The sequence below is a fragment of the Phacochoerus africanus genome, chromosome 9 (assembly GCF_016906955.1).
Source record: "Phacochoerus africanus isolate WHEZ1 chromosome 9, ROS_Pafr_v1, whole genome shotgun sequence".
NCBI lineage: Eukaryota > Metazoa > Chordata > Mammalia > Artiodactyla > Suidae > Phacochoerus > Phacochoerus africanus.
Genome location: NC_062552.1, coordinates 100079607 through 100099345, shown reverse-complemented (window position 1 = coordinate 100099345; position 19739 = coordinate 100079607). Strand labels below are relative to the sequence as shown.

The window sequence follows — 19739 nt, the reverse complement described above, 5'->3', positions numbered from 1 at the left end:
ACAGCGGCAATGGACTGACTTTTATCAGCTCCATTTTCACTGCTCTGATTTGGTGAATCCAGAAGACAGACGAGCCATAACGATGCACAGCTAAAGGAACTAAAACAACGAGCAGCCAGCAAGTGGCCACTTAAAAAAATACAGTTAATGGGTAACAAAAAGATAAATTAATGATAGCATTTTGATATCCATGCAGTTGATAGCCTGTGAACTTCTACTGCTCCAACAATGGGAAGAAAGCCAAGCAAATCAGCCGAGGTCTAAAACCTGAGACTGAAGAGAGCAAGAAGCAATGAGACTGCTGGTGAGAAAAGATTAGAATAAGAATTCGAAAATGTGCCTCCAGTGCTATGCTTCTCAGGAAAACAAACCTGTAGGCAAATAATAAATAATTATCTATTAGAAAAATGATCTCTGGAGTTCCCTTCGTGGCTCAGCAGAAATGAATCTGACTAGCATCCATGAGAACGCAGGTTCCATCCCTGGCCTCACTCAGTGGGTTAAGGATCCGGCGTGCCATGAGTTTGGTGTCAGTCACAGACGTGGCTCGGATCCCGTGTGGCTGTGGCTGTGGCTGTGGTGTAGGCCAGCAGCTATAGCTCCGATTGGACCCCTAGCCTGGGAACCTCTATAGCTGTGTGTCACCCTAAAAAGACCAAAAAAAATTTTTTTTCTTTTAAGGTTTAGAGCAGCATATTTGTAATGCTGTACCTTTTAAGTTAGTCAACCAGCCAGGCTCTTCTAGATCACAGAACTCTACTGTCTACCCAGATGTTTTCTTGGGAATCAGTGACAAACCAATGATGCTAAGCAATTTGCTTTCCTTAAAACGGAATGTTTCTCCTAAAAGGGCATGCTCTGATCTGGAGCAGGGAAACTATCAACAGCTGACAGCAGCAGCGCTGATGAATACTTTCTCTTTAGTTCTTTTTTTTTTTTTGGTCTTTTTGCCTTTTCTAGGGCCACTCCCACGGCATATGGAGATTCCCAGGCTAGGGGTTGAATCGGAGCTGTAGCCACCAGCTTACGCCAGAGCCACAGCAACGCAGGATCCGAGCTGCGTCTGCAACCTACACCACAGCTCACGGCAACGCCGGATCCTTAACCCAGTGAGCAAGGGCAGGAATCGAACCCGCAACCTCATGGTTCCTAGTCGGATTCGTTAACCACTGCGCCACGACGGGAACTCCTCTTTAGTTCTTGAACACAGTGTGTACTAAGGGTTTTAGCAGGTGGGAAGAGAAATACTTGGTCTTGATCCATCATGTTTAACTGGAAGCCTACAAACACACGGGTCTTGACCCTCCAGTTCACAGAAGACACTGAAGAATGAGATGTGTGGGAGACAGCCCCAACCTCAGGGAGCATATAATTTAATGGGGCAATAAGACACGTACTAAGATGACTTAAATAGAAGGTGGAGTGTAGTAATAAAAGTCATAAGGATGGTGTATGTAAATGCTGTAGGAAGACAGTGGGAATGATTATTTCCAGCCAGATCATCAGGGGTTTACAGGAAGGATAGGCTGATGTGTATGAAAAGGATGCAAGACTTTTTAGGAACTCAGTGGCATGAGCAAAGGCACATAGTGAGGAACGGGGACTTGTTCAAATTAACTGGAACAGAGACTTCATATATTGGAGAGAAAGGAAACCAAACTGGAGGGCTGATTAGGATTACAGGCAGAGAGTTTTAAATGCCAGGATGAGAGATCTAGACTTTATGAATGGGGGGGGGCAGTATTACAGATTTTTAAATATGACTTTAGGGAGTTGAGCTGTCATGAGTTAGATGGCCTGTAGACAGACTGGCAGCTGGAGACCCCGCAGTCAATGACCACAAAGGCCCACACCACACACTGTGATATTAGGGGGAAGACAGTGGGTCATTTGTCATTACTGTTATGCTTTCTGATGAGGTCTATGCTTTAAATATGCAACTTGACCTTTTGAAAAAAAACTCACTCTCCTGTAAAAGGGACATATTTATTATGACGACACAGAAACCATCATATACAAAGTACGATCTTCCAACACCCTGAAATACACACATGCACACGTTGTACATAAATTTATATTATCAATATAAAAATACATCATTAACATTTCTAAGGACGACAAATACAAAACCAATAAATATTGAAATTCTAAAACATCTACTTACATTAAGTGCTGGTGAATAAGATGACAGTAAAAGGAAGAGGCCAAAGCAGACCAAAAAACCACCTACAGAGCTTCACTTTGCAGACTGAAGTTGGTTTGGGGGAGGTTACCCAATGTTCTTCATGTATTTCCCAAGCACTTAGAAGCACTTGGAAGTGCCTGATGTCATCGACTCTCAAAAACAGAGCAAAGCAAGAATTTGACATTATGGCGCTATTTTTTTTTGCACACCTCCCCCTTCTCTCTCCCTCCCCATCTTTCACACTCTTTAACCGCATTTAAGATAAAGGAATGTCAATAATAAACTTTACTTAAAGATCAAAGCCCCTATAGTCTAACTTTCTATAAGCATCCAAGCAGAATGTTTTCCTTCTCATACTCTCCTTTATGTCCTGTGTTAAATTCCACCCCCTTTATCAATAAGTAAAATTGCATGGATAGCCAAATGCACAAATGAGAGAAAAAAATCCGACATTAATTCTAGCATGGGAAACCAGGCAGAAGTGTCAGAAAATGGTTAATAAACCAGCGATTAAAGTGAGTAGTGCTGTGCCCCAACAGACACGCGGGACCAAAAGCTTGACCGTAACAATGTTCTTTGTGTCCGAACACCCACACACCACTGCCACATGGATGTTCTTTTCATGAGGCTTAGGAAACTCCATGTACGCCTCAAAATAACAGAAGCTGGGGGCCGGCTTAGAAGGCAAAATAAGGAGAACACGTATAATCCATTTCACCAGCAGGCTAGATTTTCGGGTTTTAACATAGAGACAGATAACTGGTAAAGAGCTCCCTAAGAGTTGTAAAGTCAGGAATTCTCTTTTTCTTGTGTGTGTTTCTGTCACATGAGAGAGATATCTAATCTGTGCTGTGAGATGGGACAAGGGAGGGGGGGCAAGACACTGCCACCATTCCACAGCACATTCCTTTAAGGTCAATTAGAATTTCTAGTTTTTAATCAAGTGGGAACTCCTACAATCAATCCCCTTCTCGGATCTTTCCAGCCATGCTGACTTTCTGGCTTGAATCTCTAACATTAGATTAACTTGTCTCCTTCAAGTTGGTCTTGAGGTCTAGAACCCAATGAAGCCTTGCACGTGCCCTTTACTAAAGAAGGTGGTCCCAGGAAGGACCTGATATGCAGGGATCCCCTTCCCTGGAGTCAGAACTGCTGGTGGGGGCTGGAAGGTGGGGAATAGCAGGCTTTGGGGGATGGGACTACCATGAGAGATGTAGAAATTTAAAAGCATTTCTCCAGCTGGGGATTGTTGGAACCTAGTGTACAGTGGAGAGTTCACAGGTCAAGCTACATGGTCTGGTCCAGAGCGTAAATGGTTTCTGGACTCCTCGAATCACAAATGCTTCCTAAGAGATCAAGTACAACTCAAAAGAACGTGTCCAATCAACATGTCACAACTGACTTTGCCATCGCTGAATCAAAGCAAGTGTAAGATCCCGGAGCTCCTGAATCACTTCCAAAAAATGATAAAGCAGGACTTTGACCTTGAAGAATGACATGTCCTCTGGTGTTTCCAACATCCGAGGCTGAGACGGTCAAAGTCTGGAAGCTGACTGACTAACTGCACTGATCCTTGGGTGGAGCATATTCTTCTCTTGCCGCCTAAAGTCCTCAGAGTCGCAGAGTGCCAGGAGCAGGGAGAGGGTCAGTCCTGGAGGTGCACCCTCCAGCCTCTGGCCAGGAAGCAGTGGGTATGCATCCTCTGAGCTGCACTGGGAGGGATGCATGGCTCCAGTCCCCAGGACATCCTGACCACAAGCAGCTGCTACTTCTTCGGCTTCTCTAGAATGTTGAGGAATTTCCCCCGTGTCATTTCTCTGGCTGGAATCACAAAGCAAATGAGAGATCAATGAAGACCTAAGATGTGAAAAAGCGAGAGACTAATTTAAGAACTTAGGGAGTTCCCGTTGTAGCCCAGGGAAAACGAATCCGACTAGTATCTATGAAAATTGGTTTTTATTTTTATTTTTGCTTTTTAGGGCCGCACTAGCGGCATATGGAGATTCCCAGCCTAGGGGTCCAATCAGAGCTGTAGCTGCCGGCCACAGCCACAGCAATGCAGGATCTGAGCCAGGTCTGCGACCTACACCACAGCTCATGGCAACGCTGGATCCTTAACCCACAGAGCGAGGCCTAGTCAGATTCGTTAACCAATGAGCCACAGTGGGAACTCCTCCATGAAGATTTGGGTTCGATCCCTGGCTTCACTCAGTGGATCAGAGATCTGGCATTGCCATGAGCTGCGATACAGATTGCAGATGTGGCTCAGATCTCGTGTTGCTGTGGCTGTGGTGTAGGCCAGCAGCTGTAACTCCAATTTGACCCCTAGCCTGGGAACTTCCAAATGCTGTGAGCGTGCCCTGCCACCCCCACCAAAAAAAGGAGTTCCCATTGTGGCTCAGGAGAAACAAATCTGACTAGTATCCATGAGGATGCAGGGTTCGATCCCTGGCCTTGCTCAGTGGGTTAAGGATCCGGTGTTGCTGTGAGCTGTGGGGTAGGTCCCAGATGCAGCGTGGTGGATCCCATGTTACTGTGGCTGTGGTGTAGGCCAGCAGCTACAGCTCCCATTAGATCCCCTAGTCTGAGAACCTTCATATACCACGTGTGTGGCCTTAAAAAGACAAAAAAAAAAGAAAAAGAAAAAAAAAGAAAACCATGCAGAATGATTTAAATTGTACACAGGAGTTCCCTTGTGGCACAGTGGGTTAAGGATCCAGTGTTGTTACTGCAGCAGCTCAGGTTTGATCCCTGGCCCAGGAACTTCCAAGTGCTGTGGGTGTGGCCAAAAATAAATAAATAAACAACTTGAACATAAAGTTGCTACCATGACAGATTCAATCACCGCTAACCTTCAAAAAGGGGGAAAAACAAACCGCTATTGACAACTAAAACTGTACGTTAACTTCAGAAAGTTGGCAATTGCTATAAGGCACAGGCCACATGAAGAAGACTTTATCATTTTACCCTTAAAAAAAAAAGTCATCGGGGCATTCCCCCCAAACCAACCTCTCTCTCAAGAATGTAACCTAATACTCATGTTCACTATCTTAGGGGGTTTGCTCTTGGAGGCTAAAATTCAATGGAGATTAGAGTCTTTTCTGGGTTGTTGGTCTCTGGACATTTATAATCTCAAATCAAAATTAGAGCTCATTTGCCCCATCTCTCAGCAGTGGTAGTCCCTGGATACTGTAATATAACAGGGTTTATATTCCCTCAGTGCAGTTCATCTGTGGATGGAGTAATAAAGTAGGGTTTATAGAGCTTTGGTCTTCTCTCTCTTGGCATTGTCAGTCCTTAGATATTTAATATAGCCAGGCAAGGTTTATGTGTCTTTCTCTGACTTTCAGCACCATCAATCTTTGAATGCTGTAGTTACAGGAGGGTTTATACAGCTACTTTTCTACATATGAAGCTCTGAAATGAAAGTAAAACATTTCTCAATTACAAGACCCACTCCAGAAGCCCCCTGTTTAGCTTTCAAACAAATCCTCAAAAAAAAAAAAAATATATATATATATTGTTTGCAGCTTAACACCACCCCTCATCCCCACAAGATCATCTTCTCATGTCTCTTAATGGATGTAACAGTGCTGAAAGTTTCCGACGGCTGGCTTTGGGGGCCAGAAGTCTTCTGCAACCATGCAGGAGATATACAGCAGGCTGTGGTACGCTGTAGCCTCCCAAGGATATGTTTCCACCTTGGCCAAAGAAGTGAGGAGGCTAGGGAGGCACCTGCAGGGACGAGAGGGACCTGCGCCCTAGCGCCCCTGCTTCCTTCCCCAAGTGCAGTGCAAATGGTGCTGGATGAACGGGCTCCCACTCCCCACCTCCTACCATCTACATTTAACAGTAAAACAACACCAACTTTGTAACAGCAGGAAAGCTTTTGGTGAGTGCCGTCTATACATTTTCCATCTTTCACAAGTTCCAAAGCTCCAACAGACTGATGGAAGCCCCAGAGTTGGGTCTTATCTCAGGTGCCCACAACGCTACCCGGCCCAAATCAAACTGACCATTCCTTCCTTAGTGGATTTACGCCAAACCCCATACCTATAAAGTTCTCATAAGCCTTGCAATTACTTGCTGATATATATGTCTTCCTTCATGGAAGTGTAAGAGATTGTTTTATTATTTATACCACCAGCCCCTACGATAGTGCTGGACCTGGTATCTGCTGAATAAATTTTGGCTGGGTGAATGATAATATACTTAAGAACTAGAACTAAGCAGGAGTGCAATAAAGTTAGCTTCCTTTCCTTCCACAGACAAACCGTTAGGACGCGTTAGTGACCCTTATTTTTCCATTCTCTGCATTGTGGGATTCTTGTTAAATTTACCTTGCTTATGTGGCAAGTCAAGTCATTTCTCTTGATGGAAAGAATGCCAGATTATTGGAGAGATCCAGAGACAAGGACTAACTACTCTAGAGGAAATCCAAGTAAGTATTGTCTTGCCCATGGGAGTTAGTATAGACTCTTTCAGAGAACACAGGATCTGAATTCAGTTTAAGTTCCAAGGCTAGTATTTATCAGCTGGGTGACACACTGATTTGGGTAAGATCTCTGAGCCTCAGTTTCTTCATCTGTAAAATGAATAGCATTTTAATGTCACTTGCCCTGCCCTCTTGGGTACTCAGTCATGATCATGCTTGGTATAGTGGTATTATTAACACAGCATCTTTTAGAGAAGAGTAAACAGTCTGTTGCTTTTCTTTCTTTCTTTCTCTCTCTCTTTCCTTTTTTTTTTTTTTTTTTTTTTTTTGTCTTCTGTGTTTTTAGAGCTGCAAAGGCGGTATATGGAGGTTCCCAGGCTTGGGGTTGAATTGGAGCTATGGCTGCTGGCCTACGCTATAGCCACAGCCACTCGGGATCCAAACCGAACCTGTGACCTACGCCACAGCTCATGGCAACGCTGTATCCTTAACCCACTGAGCAAGGCCAGGGATTGAACCTGCGTCCTCAGGGATGCTAGTCAGATTCATTCCTGCTGAGCCACAACAGGAACTCCTGTTGCTTTTCTTACATGCAGTATTTCCTGAGTGAATAAATGAATGAACTGTGATAAGGGAGGCTAGCAATCTCAAAAATCCCATTCCTTGGAATATTTTCCCTCAGCCTGATCCTATAGGAATTGACCTATACTTTTGGCCAGAGTGGGTCTCATCATGTATTTCTACTGGATAGGTTTTCTGCCTACTCTCTAGTGCTTATTAATGAATTTAAACACAGTATCAAATGATCCTGCAACATGGCTAGAAGCAGGTGCTCTGGAAATCAGACTTGGGTAATACAAAACCCTGCTGTTGGAGCCTTCTTCCAAAAAATCCTGGGCCAGGAGCACTGTACTGATCTTACTAATTGTTTCTGCCTGCTGCCCTTCAGATCCCCCAATTCTTTACTGTTTTTTCCACAAATGGGAGAATGACCAATATTTTAAGACTTACAAATTTAAAAGGCCCAATCTACTTGAGGGATCAAAAGGATTTAAAAGGAAAAATAAATGGATATTCCAAAGTCTCTTAGTGGCAGAGCTCTCCTTGAATTTCCCCAATCCTTTTTAACAACCCCCTTTCCACTCAATCATTCCTCCCCCTTCAACCTAATCTAAGTACACAGAGCTGCTGCAAACCACAGTAAAAGTAGAAGTAATTCAAAAGACATCATCTTCTTCGTGGGAGGGGAGAAAGTTTCCCATTCGCTGGTCCTATATAGGAGATATACGAATTCGTGACATAGCTGCTCCCTAAAAGAGGGCTGTGCCCTATAAATCACATCCTAAGCACCAACCCTTTTTGTGCACAGAGAAATTGCGCTGGGTCAGGGGCTGCTCCGGAGCACGTGCCCTCCTGTTTGCTTGTCATCAGAGATGTTAACATCTCTGATTAATTCACATACCTCTTATTTTATTCCTCATTTCTTTATCCTTGCTCTCCTGTTCTACTGCAGTGTGAAGATTCTTACCGACCTGCTACTGTAATCACCGCCTGCTAACTGCACCCCCCAAACCTAGTGAAATTGTTTAGTGATGCCAACCGCGCTTTTAATTTGCAAGACATCAGACACAGAGGTAATTTATACCAACATCTGTTCATTTTTGACTTCTGAAACAAACTCGCACATGCTGCTACAAAATCCCATTAGGAGTAGGGACACAGCCTTCTGCTACTATTCTGTATTCCTCTTCTACACACACACACACACATACCCCTACCTTCAGTAGGGTTTTATATGTAAATTCATTTTACTAAAAAACTCCCACCAAGGATTTCAAATCTCTTTGGGGGAAAAAAAAACCTTTCGAGAAGTCTACAGCTTGCTTACAGAGGACAGGAAGGTATTTCTATTTCCTCCTGCCTAGTTCCAGTCCTTCTTCCCAACAGTTATGGTTTGTTGTAATTGCTGCATCAGTGGCCATGGTAAGATTACATGCTCCTCAGGTTGGCACTTCTAATTCCTGCCTTCTCTCTTGGTTCTTTTTTTCCCCACACTGTGTTCAAGGACCGTCCTAGAGACAATAAGATCGCTAGAGAGTTTTATCTGGAGTCAACAACATTTCTTAACTATTTTCTAATTCTGGATTAACTCGCTAGGATTATAAAATTCAATGGGAAGGCATCACTGCTACCACATTCTAATCACTACGCAAGCAGGAGCCACTGGTCCTCAGCCATCACAGCGCGTGCTGTGCAGGAGAGAAGTCAGACCCCCTCGTAAAGTCATGACTTACAGGCCCTCCTATGCTGGGCACAGACCACAGACTGAGAAAGCCACAATCAAGACTATTGCCACAGGGTGAACATGCGAATGCTGCAGAGCATGGGACAGGGGACAACGTGTACACATTTAGAGACGGCAAGTGGATAGACTACAAGCAACTTGCAGGTTGATGCAGTTTCTGTCACCCACTTTGTCGTTTCCCTAGGGCTGTCAGGCTCGTGGCAGCTGTAAATACTGGGGTATATTTTAGAGAGGTCAGGGCTGAAGGGAGGACTCCATCCTGCTTGCTGTGGAAGTGGCGTGTGCTTTAATATAATCTCTTCTTTCGACTCTCCAATTCCTCCATCCTACATTTAGCCTTGCCTCTGGCTCCCTTTCCACAATGACTATCCCCAAACTGCCTTCTCTGCAGTAAATTTTCTGGTGGCTGGTTGAAAAAGATGCAGTGGTACAGATTGATTTCTCACCGATGAGGGGATGAGGGATTACCAGAGGCACCCTGGCTAACGAGATTGGGTGCAGAACCTCTCACGAGACCGGCCCTCTCTGCCAGGCTTTGCACCTTTCACCCATGACATATGGGTTTCATTACAGAAAGACTTTCCAGATTATAACTTTGAGGCAATTGCCTGATAAAATTTTGCTTGGCTTTCATATAGGGAACAATGTAAAGACTGAGTAACTTCTAATGAAATGGAAGGAAGAAACTCATAATGTTTGGTTTTTAATTTTTTTTGGTCCTTTTCCTTAGGGCCACACCGGAGGCATACGGAGGTTCCCAGGTTAGACGTCAAATTGGAGCTGCAGCTGCCAGCCTAGGCCACAGCCACAGATTCGAGCTGGATCTGTGAACTACGCCATAGCTCATGGCAATGCCGTATCCTGAACCCACTGATGGAGGCCAGGGATCAGCCCCGCATCTTCATGGATACTAGTCAGGTTTCTACTGAGCCACAATGGGGACTCTGTGGTTTTCAATTCTAATGCAAACTACTTTAAATATTTCTGAGCCTCGATATAATTAAAACATTAGTGTGGTAGAGAAGAGTTAATCTCCTCCACTGGTTCTCTCACATCTTGAAGAGCAACAACAGGCTGTTCAGGAAACTAATAAGAGTGGTCAAGAAAACAAAGGACACAGAGCATTGCTTTTTAGCTTCTAGATTCACACAGGCTTGAATTTAAACCCCAGCTTCTACACTGGCCCTGGACCACTGCGGGCAAGTTGCCCAAGTCATCTCTCTGAATTTCAGTCTCCTCAGATTGCAGACTATACAGATTAACAGCTATGTACAAAAAAGTTATAAAATTGCCCTGGGTTTTACAGTGGTAAAGTGAAAAACATTAAATTCTTCCAACTGAACAAGGTATGCAAGGATTTTTTTGTTGTTGTTTTCTGTTAAACAATGAGAGCAAAATAATTTACTGGAATATCAAAGCCAAGAGCTAAATAAGCAGGCCACTAGCAGAGAAAGGGAGGACTGTCACAGAGCCAGAATTCTGCCCCATTTGTTGGTGAGCAAAACACAGCACTGGTCATTTAGCTTTAAAAAAAAAAATGGCAATATGCTTGTGTACACCACTGCTTACTTTAAGTACAATAAAGAAGTGAAGAATTATGATGGAACATGTAATGTGAGAAAAAAAGAATGTATACATGTATGTGTAACGGGGTCACCAGGCTGTACAATAGAAAAAATATATATATAAATAAATGAAAAAAATAAATTAATTTAAAAAAAAGAAAAGAAATGAGGAAGGGGCTTCTGAAAGAACAGAAAAATCTGGGAGTTCCTGTTGTGGCTCAGCAGATTAAGAACTGGACCAGTCTCCGTGAGGATGCAGGTTCAATCTCTGGCCTCACTTAGCGGGTTAAGGATCTGGCATTGCCGAGAGCTGCAGTATAGGTCGCAGATGTGGCAGAGATCCAGCTGTGGCTCCAATTCCATTCCTAGCCTGGGAACTTCTATATGCCACAGATGTGGATGTAAAAATAAAATAATAGTAAAAAAAAGAATAGCAAAATCAATAGTAGTCAGGATGCAGGAGAAGTAAGCTGCAGCCTTCTGATAATGTCTTGGTCTCAAGTAAACAGCAAACTCCTGTGGTAGCAGACACCTACTGTCTGTTGCTAGAACACACTGACGATGTCTTCAAAACTCCATGTCCAATTGTGTGAGTTTGTCTGTTTCATGAACTGGCTGTCCATTAAACCAGAATCTGATCTACCTCACTGACAAACCCTGTCTTCACAGTAGGCCTTCATTACTTTACTAAGTGACATACACTTAATCTAAATCTGCGCTCCACATAACTCCCCTGCCCGGCCACCTTCAAATTTAACATGATGATTGTTCTTAGTCTTTTTTTGTTGTTTTTTTTGGCCTCACCTGTGACACACAGAAATCCTGGAGCCACGGATCAAACCCACATTACAACAGCAACTCGAGTCACAGTAGTGACATCAGATCCTTAACCCACTGAGCCACCAGGGAACTCCTGGCCTTAGTCTTGATGCCTTCCTTGGGTATTTCGTTGGCCATGGGAAACAGTGGTGTCTCCTCAGCCGCCACTTCACAAAGGAGGTACCAGGCTAGTACCGCATGAGCATATAAGCAGCAGCAGGAGTGGCCAAAAGTAGATGAACTATTTATTTTTTAAAAGATTTCAACTGCCAAACAAAGGTGAACATGAATGATTCGCATCTGTGTAACATACAGGAGGATCAAACCTGGGTATTACTTACAAGCAGCTACCTTCCTTCATTATACCTGCAGCTTCTTCTAGCATAAAGGAACACATAAAACCCTAGGTAGTTTAGTTTAAATCAGTGCACTAAAAAGTTATCTATATAATTAGCTTTATGGAAGATGTTAAGTAAAAATTATGCCATTTATTACAATTATGGCTTTGACTTTTCTTTAAAAACTTTTTTTTTGGTCCTCGAAATGTTGAATGTGTTCTACTAACTTTGAGGGAGCTCCTAGTCATCAGTGTGTGCTGTCAGAAAGGCAGGAAGGGGTGATGAATGTTTAGTGAGTCATGCGGAGAGCCTACCACGTACTAGGTATTAGGGAAAATTCAAACAGATGAGAAGTGGTCTTTGAGATGGAGCTGGCTAGCTGTTCACAGATACCTTGGTAGATTCAAGGAGAACAAAGGAAACCAATGTGACTTAAGAATGCTGATTTCTCTCTCGCAGGAATGTGGACGTTGTCCTGTCACTGTAGTATAGAGCTGGCGTGCAGCAGAGCAGTTCCAGGCAGTCTGCCAGACTGCAATTCTTCACCATGCTCCAGTTTAGACTTTGGCACAAAACGTACTACAAAGTGATCAATGATTCAAGTCAAGGACTAAGCGCTTTTGAGAGTTCCCTTGTGGTGTAGCAGGTTAAGGATCCAGTGACATCACTGCAGCTACTTGGGTTGTGGCTGTGTGGTACGCAGGTTCAGTCCCTGGCCCAGGAATTTCCACGTGCCACAGGTGTGGCCAAAAAAGAACAAAACAAAGACTAAGTGCTTTATAATGCCTCTAATATGAGAGTGGCTGGGGCTAGGGCCATTGTGAAAAGCAGAAGGTGCTACGAACTGAGTCTGGTGTCACTGGATGAGAAGGGCTCTCTGAGGACCTCATGAGAACATTTGGTAGCCCTCAAAAAATGGCATAACTGTAATAAGGTCTACTGTCCATTCTCAATCAACTCTTATGGGAGGGCCCATCCAAGTAAGAGTATGGCAGAAATCTCACGTTTCTCTAATATATACAAACGTAGCATTTGAAGGCAGGCAGAATAGCCTTAAAGCTTTTGCCCAAAATTCTTTGGGCATAAGAATTTCAAAAAGGAGAATGAAGTAAGTATTTAAAAAGAGAGCAGTCTGAATGCTACAGCTGTGACCAGACTATCTGTGAAAATCTTCATCCTCAGTATTCTCCAAAAATCCTTTTGGGGGTACACTTTCCAGATTTTCTTTCTATTGGTAGTCTCTCTAATAGGACTTTTTCTTCCAAAAGGGTGAAGTGGCTAAGAACAGTATTCCCTCCAGTGAATTCAGAAAACGATAAATTTGTATCAATTTTTTTTTCCTTTTTTGGCCACACCCGTGGTATATGTTTTTGTTTTGTTTTGTTTTGCTTTTTGGGGCTGTGCACTTGGAATATGGAGGTTCCCAGGCTAGGGTCCATTTGGAGCTATAGCTGCCAGCCTATACCACAGCCACAGCAACATCAGATCCGAGCCTCGTCTTTGACCTACACCACAGCTCACGGCACTGCCAGATCCTTAACCCACTGAGTGAGGCCACTTATCAAACCTGCAACCTCATGGTTCCTAGTTGGATTCGTCTCCGCTGCGCCGCAATGGAAACTCCCGCACCCGTGGTATGTGGAAGTTCCCGGGCCAGGGATCACATCAGAGCCACAGCTGCAGCAATGCCAGATCCTTAGCCCAGTGTGCCAAGCCAGGGATCGAACCAGTAATGCCACAAAGAAAAGCCAGATCATTAATCCACTTCACCACAATGAGAACTCCCTCAAATCTTTTTGATCAATTCATAGTAGGGGCCATTTCCAGAGAATGTTTTATCTAAGAAGGAATATAAAAAAGAAAATCCAGGACTCAATGTATAGGTAAACACATTTGGACAGTTCCAATATGGAAAATAATTTTAATGGCTCTTCACAACAGAGGGGAAAAGAAAGGACAGAAATATCCAGCCAACAGATTTATCCTCAGAATATAAAACATCAAGCAGGAACATAAAATATGGCAAGTGTCAGCCATGATGCCTGAAGATTGAAAGCAGAAGTAGAAGAATCTTAATTGTCAGGCATTTGAAAAATGTATTCAGGTGAAAGCCTGTGTTTCTCTATCAACTCTCCTTGCCTTGCCCTCTTTCAAGAGCAAAACAAGACTAGATTTCAAATATTCAATCCTTTTTATCATCCTTCCTCCTACTAAAAAACAAACCCAAACAATAACAACAAACCCCAAAGATTTGTGTTCAAGAAATGAGAGCTAACAACTTATTTGCATTGTTTCCTCATCAGAGGGCCTCACAGGCCTATTTCATAGTTTCATTTGGTTCCCTTTCCAAGGGTAAACTCAACTGAATGAAAGGTAATGAAATCAAAGCAATGGATTAATACTCTTGGGGTAAACTTTTATTAGATACTCTTAAATTTTTGCAGAACATTCACACTTTAGGGTCTTTACACAGTAATACATCGTGGTTGAAACACTCACTCTGACCATGGCTAGTCACTTCACACAGTCTTAATTTCCTCATCCATAAAGTGAGCATAGCAATAGTAACTTAATCATGTAGGGTTAAGAAAAAACAACAACTAGTCAAAGTGACTTCATCAGTAGACAAAATATTTTTTCCCAAGTTAGAGTAATTTATTCATAGGCAATATTCCATTCTCAGGAAAATCAGACCAAGATCACAGCATAGATACATTTCAAAGGACCTGGGTATTAAGACAACTTTTCCGCCTGGAACCTCCCTACCTCAAAGCTAAAGTCTGCAGAGGATGCAGGCCCAGTCTTCTTGACCCCCAGGGCAGGGAAAGAGTTACATCTTCACACTGCGAAGCCAATAAAAACCTCTCTTGATTATAATTTAGATAAGAACCACTGGATTGAATAATAATGTCTGAAACTCCCCTGGCTGTTTCACCTTGAGACGTCCATCACTGGGTTAAACATGATGCTAATTGCATTTGGATTGATTAATTTCTCTCACTCCTGTCTATTCGAATAACGCTTAACAAAATAATCATAGCACCCAGAGCCAAATCTTTTCCGTCAAAGGAATGAAGCCATCAGAACAGGCAGAGATGAAAGAAATGAAGATGACCCGTAATTACTGCTACGGTGATATCATTACCATATTATACAAAATGAGTGTGGGGGGGAGGGGGAGGAGAGGGAGGAGGGGCTGAGATTATTATTTTTTTTTAATGGAACGCTACGATATAAGAATACAGATTTGACATCAAGTGGAATACAGAAATATGGAACTTAAAAAAAATACAAATCTTGGTCATGAAATTGTAAAATCCAACAAACACTGAGGCCCAAGATACATCAAGTGTCTTGGGCTGTGAGCAGGTATCATTCATGCCACTATTTTTTCATCGCAATAACACTTTGTATATGACTTATACAGAGATTTAAGATGCTGTCTTCATACCACAAGCACTTCTATAGTTACTGCAGAATTTTTCTTTAGGCCAGGGAATAATATCATTCCATTTTAATTTTGTTAGAGGGGGCCTTGTTTGTAAAATTAGAATCTGGGTTTTAACTGCAGGTAGTTAGTTTAAGACACCAAAGAAAATGTCTATGAATCTTCATCCATGTTTCATTAGATAGCAGTAGGGACTTAACTCACTAGCAAGGAAGAATCTAATTATTTTCTGATTTTCCTGTGGTTTGATGTGACTCTTTTAGCATACATGATAGGAAAACCCATGACTGTATAGGATTTGAACTTTAGGTCTGAATTTATCCCTTATTAGAAAGTGATCTCAGGTAAATTATGAAGCCACTCCGTGCCTTGGTTCCTTCATCTGTAAAATGGGGGGTCAGTACCTACCTGAGTGGGTTGCTGGGAGAATAAATACATTTAAGTGCCCAGTTAAGGGCTAGTACAAGAAAAAAAAATTTCCCCCTAATTTATGGCTTTTACAAAACTTTGAACAAGATTTTGGTTATCTCATTTAATGAAGTTATTTCAAACAGACTGTGAAGTGCCTTGAATATAGATTTTAACAAATATTTGTGAAGTAAATAAATACTGAGAAGGTGCATCATTTTAACAGGCTAGAAATATCTGGGGGATATTTTTGCTAAGGTATTTTAAATAGAGAACCATCATTAAATTGAAAACAATAAAAACAGACATTGAAATTGCTTTATTTAGCTCGGACAAGAAGACATGTTTTTTTCCATTTTCTTACATAACAAATATGCCCAAAGAAAACAAGCATATGTATTCCCTATTTGTAATCACTGTACTGTGAACAGTGCTTTTAAAGAAAAAAACAAAAAACAAAAACCCTGCGTTTCTGCCAGGTTAAAACAAGAATCTAAACCATTTAGTGCATTAACTCAGTATTCTCTTCATGTGAAGTTCCCAGACCAAGGAGTGAACCCAAGCCACTGCAGTGACAATACTGGATCCTTAACTGCTAGGCCAGCAGGGAACTCCTCCTTTTCAATTCTTAATTCAACACTGTGCATAAGAAATTGTTGTCCTAATAAAATCAACTATGTTTTTTACCCTTGGACCCAGCAATTTTACTTCCAGGAAGCTATCCCAAAGATACACCAGCAAAAATATTAAATAGGATGTTCACATGCCTATTCATTTCAGCACTATCTATAATAATTGAAGACTGGAAACAACCCAACTGTCCCTTTTTAGGGAGGAGGCGCCTTATTATGGAGTATTATTCAGCAGTAAAAAGGAATGAAGAAGAGACCTATATTGCTATGGAGAGATCTCGAGAACATATGTTGCGTTAAAAAAAAAGCAAGGTGCAGAATACCAGGGACAGTATATCACCTTATGTGGAAAAATTAGGACATGGGGAGATACATAAATATATTTTCTTGTATTTTCAAATGAAACAATGAAAGGATAAGTTTAGTATTAGCTTTTACTAATAAAGACGATTACCTAGGAAAGGAAGAAGAGAGGAGGATGGGATAGAGATGGAAGGTATGAAAGACACTTAGAATGTACCTTACACATCTTACTTTGGGACACCATATAAATATTTTATATTAAAAACCAAAATACATTAAATAGGAAAAAGCAATCTCTAAAAATGGAAATAAATGGAATATAACTCAAATCTATGAAATTTGACATAACCACACAGTACAAAAGTTAAATAACTGTAAAAGACATATTCTAACTATATATCCCTACAAGTATATAGCCTAAGGATGTAAAAGAAGCACAAAGAAATCTTAGGCTGCATTTAGCAATCTTGTTACATGTAGTTAGTGCTTTTGATGCTAGTGTCACTATGGGTTAAAACATAAATAATAATGTTAGTTATTAGGAACCAAGGTTTCTAGCGTAAGAGAAAAAAGATACTAATATAAAATAAAATACATTAAATTAAAACCCTTTAACATCTTTAATTTGAACTGGGCATATTGGCAGGAACACAGTTTCCTCTTCTCTTGGAGGAAAAAAAACAAAACTAACAATTTATTTACTAACTCTGTCCATGGAAAAGGCCCAGAAGCAATAAAATTCCAGTACCAATGAATACTATTGGTGCTTAGTATTTCCACTGAAAGGAATCAGGGTTCTTTGGAGAAATGGATGAGACTCCAAGTCTGAAAAAGTAAATAAACCAGGAATATCCTGACACGCTGAAAGCAAGGAAGTTAGCAAAGCTTCCATGGGAGTCAACATGAAAGGGCATATACCGACTACAGATGAGACAGTTTTGAATGTCAAAAAAGAATAATGATTACAGTAGAAAGAAATATATGAAGTATAAACACCTATAATTTTTTGTCTGTGGTATGCAGTGGTTTGATATGGAATCTCAGTTTTCAGACAAGGGATTGAACCTTGGGCCGCAGTGGTGAAAATGCCAAATCCTGACCACTAGATATATATATAGTTCTTTTTTTTTTTTAAGGGCCGCACGTGCAGCCCGTGGAGGTTGTCAGGCTCGGAGCCGAATAGGAGCTGAAGCTGCTGGCCTATACCACAGCCACAGCAATGCTAGATCTGAGCCACACCTGTGACCTACATTGCAGCTTGCGGCAATGCTGGGTCCTTAACCGAGTAAGGCCAGAGATCAAACCCGTATCCTCACGGACACTATGTCGAGTTCTCAACCCACTGAGCCACAATGGGAATTCCTCCCACCTATACACCCTCAGTCACTTCATTTCATTTCATGTTCTGAAAACTGGTAAGTAAAAGGCGGGGGGTGGGGGGAATCTCACATTTTTTTCTGCATTTCCTCTTTGGATTATATTTCAGGGAAACCAAACAGTTGATGATTTATTAGAATAATTATCATCATCATTATTATTATGAAAAGGATCAGACTGATACCACCTAAACCCACTGATTTTCAATGAAACTGGAACAAATGAAGGGCCTGTGATGCCTGATATGCAGCAATAACAAGTACACCTGTGAAGCATTCCTGCCAAACTGACTCTAAACCCAGTTTATTCTCTAATTTGAATAGATTACAGGAATTATTTTGGGGGAAAAGAGCATCACATGGAATGCTACTGCCAGGATAAATCATCCAAACTTAAAATGTAGGAGATCTTTTAGGACAAACAACCCAGTTTCCTCAACATTTAAGTAGCATGGAGGAAAAACTCTAAAGGAAGAAGAAAGTGCTTACAGAGAAGATTAAGAGAATGAAGACTGATGTCAACCAAATGCATTGTGTGGACCTTGTTCATATCCTGACTCACACAAACCAATTGTGAAAAACACAATTTTTAGCCAAACTGGAGATGGACTGTAAGATATGTTATTAAGGAATTATTATCTTATTTTGTTTGGTGCAATAACTGTGTGTGTTTTTAAAGGCCTTCTCAGAGATACATATTAAAGTATTTATGAGTGACACGGTACTAGGATCTGCTTTAAAATACTATAGCCAACCACACAACCACAACAAAAAGTGTGATATAAAGGGGTTGGAGATAAAACAAGAATGGCAAAAGTTGACAGTCGTTAAAACTGGGGATGGGTATGTGGAGTTCCTACTTTAGTTAGGATACGTTTGAAAAATCTCCATTAACAAGAAAACTTCGCCAAATGCTTCTCTGGAAATACAGCTTTTTCTCATTATCACTACATATCAATACAATGAAGAGTAGGCCAGGGGACAGAGATGGGGATAATTAATTTTGTAGAAGGCTTGGAAATGCATGGACAGGAAAAGCTTTAGCAAGGGGGGGGAGTTTTCATGTCATGAATGTTTATTTCCATCGTTAAATTCCTTGGATGAGAAACAAATTACACATGACCAATCAAAAGCACATTACATATTTTTTAAAGTCTACCAAACCTAACTCAGGTTAAGCCTAATAATAAGGAGCTGCTGCCTTCCAATCTTTCTTAATTATTTAAGAAATCATACTGACAAATCTAAGAGCATGATTTTCAGTTTATTCATAAAATCACTATAAGGGAAGCTCTCTCACTCAACATTTTGCTTCTATAAAATTCTCTGGGAGGTAGAAAGAATGAGTTGGTTAGGCATTTACAGAATCTTCTTAGAAGAAGGTTTAGGGTTGATAAACCCTAACTTTAAGGTCTAGGCCAAAAAGGAATAGCTTAATCTAAAATTCACTAATCCAGCTAAATTTCAGCTAGTTTGCTCTCACACCAGCAATAACTGTGTATACAAATGATGACCTGACTAATCCTATTTCACTTTGATCACAGATGTCAGTTTATCCAATTTAAAACAAATTAAGGGAGTGCCCATTGTGGCACAGCGGAAAACCAATCGATTAGTATCCATGAGGATTGGGTTTGATCCCCGGCCTCCCTCAGCAGGTTGAGGATCTGGGGTTGAGTTGCTGTAGCTTGTGGCATAGGCCAGCAGCTGCAGCTCCGATTTGAACCCTGGTCTGGGAACTTCCATATGCTGTAGGTGTGGCCCTAAAAAGACAATATATATATAAAACAAGTTATTTGTTCTAGCTGATAATCTTTTAATTATTTGCATTGTGGTTTCACATATGTATATAATTCATGTTCTCAACTTGACTGGTCAATAAATTCATCAATGGAAGAGACTTTTAAAGATAATTTCCCTAACAG

General features: G+C 41.4%; 1 protein-coding gene across 1 annotated transcript in view; it reads right to left on the bottom strand.

The window, feature by feature from the left end:
• Window positions 1–1972: 1972 nt before the first annotated feature.
• The window catches only part of LIN52 (lin-52 DREAM MuvB core complex component), a 109297-nt gene continuing 91530 nt past the window's right edge, over window positions 1973–19739 (bottom strand). The window contains exon 6 of the mRNA XM_047795019.1: window positions 1973–4006. Within this exon, the coding sequence (XP_047650975.1) occupies window positions 3951–4006 (56 nt within the window). The 3' untranslated portion in view covers window positions 1973–3950. The remainder of the gene's footprint in view (window positions 4007–19739) is intronic.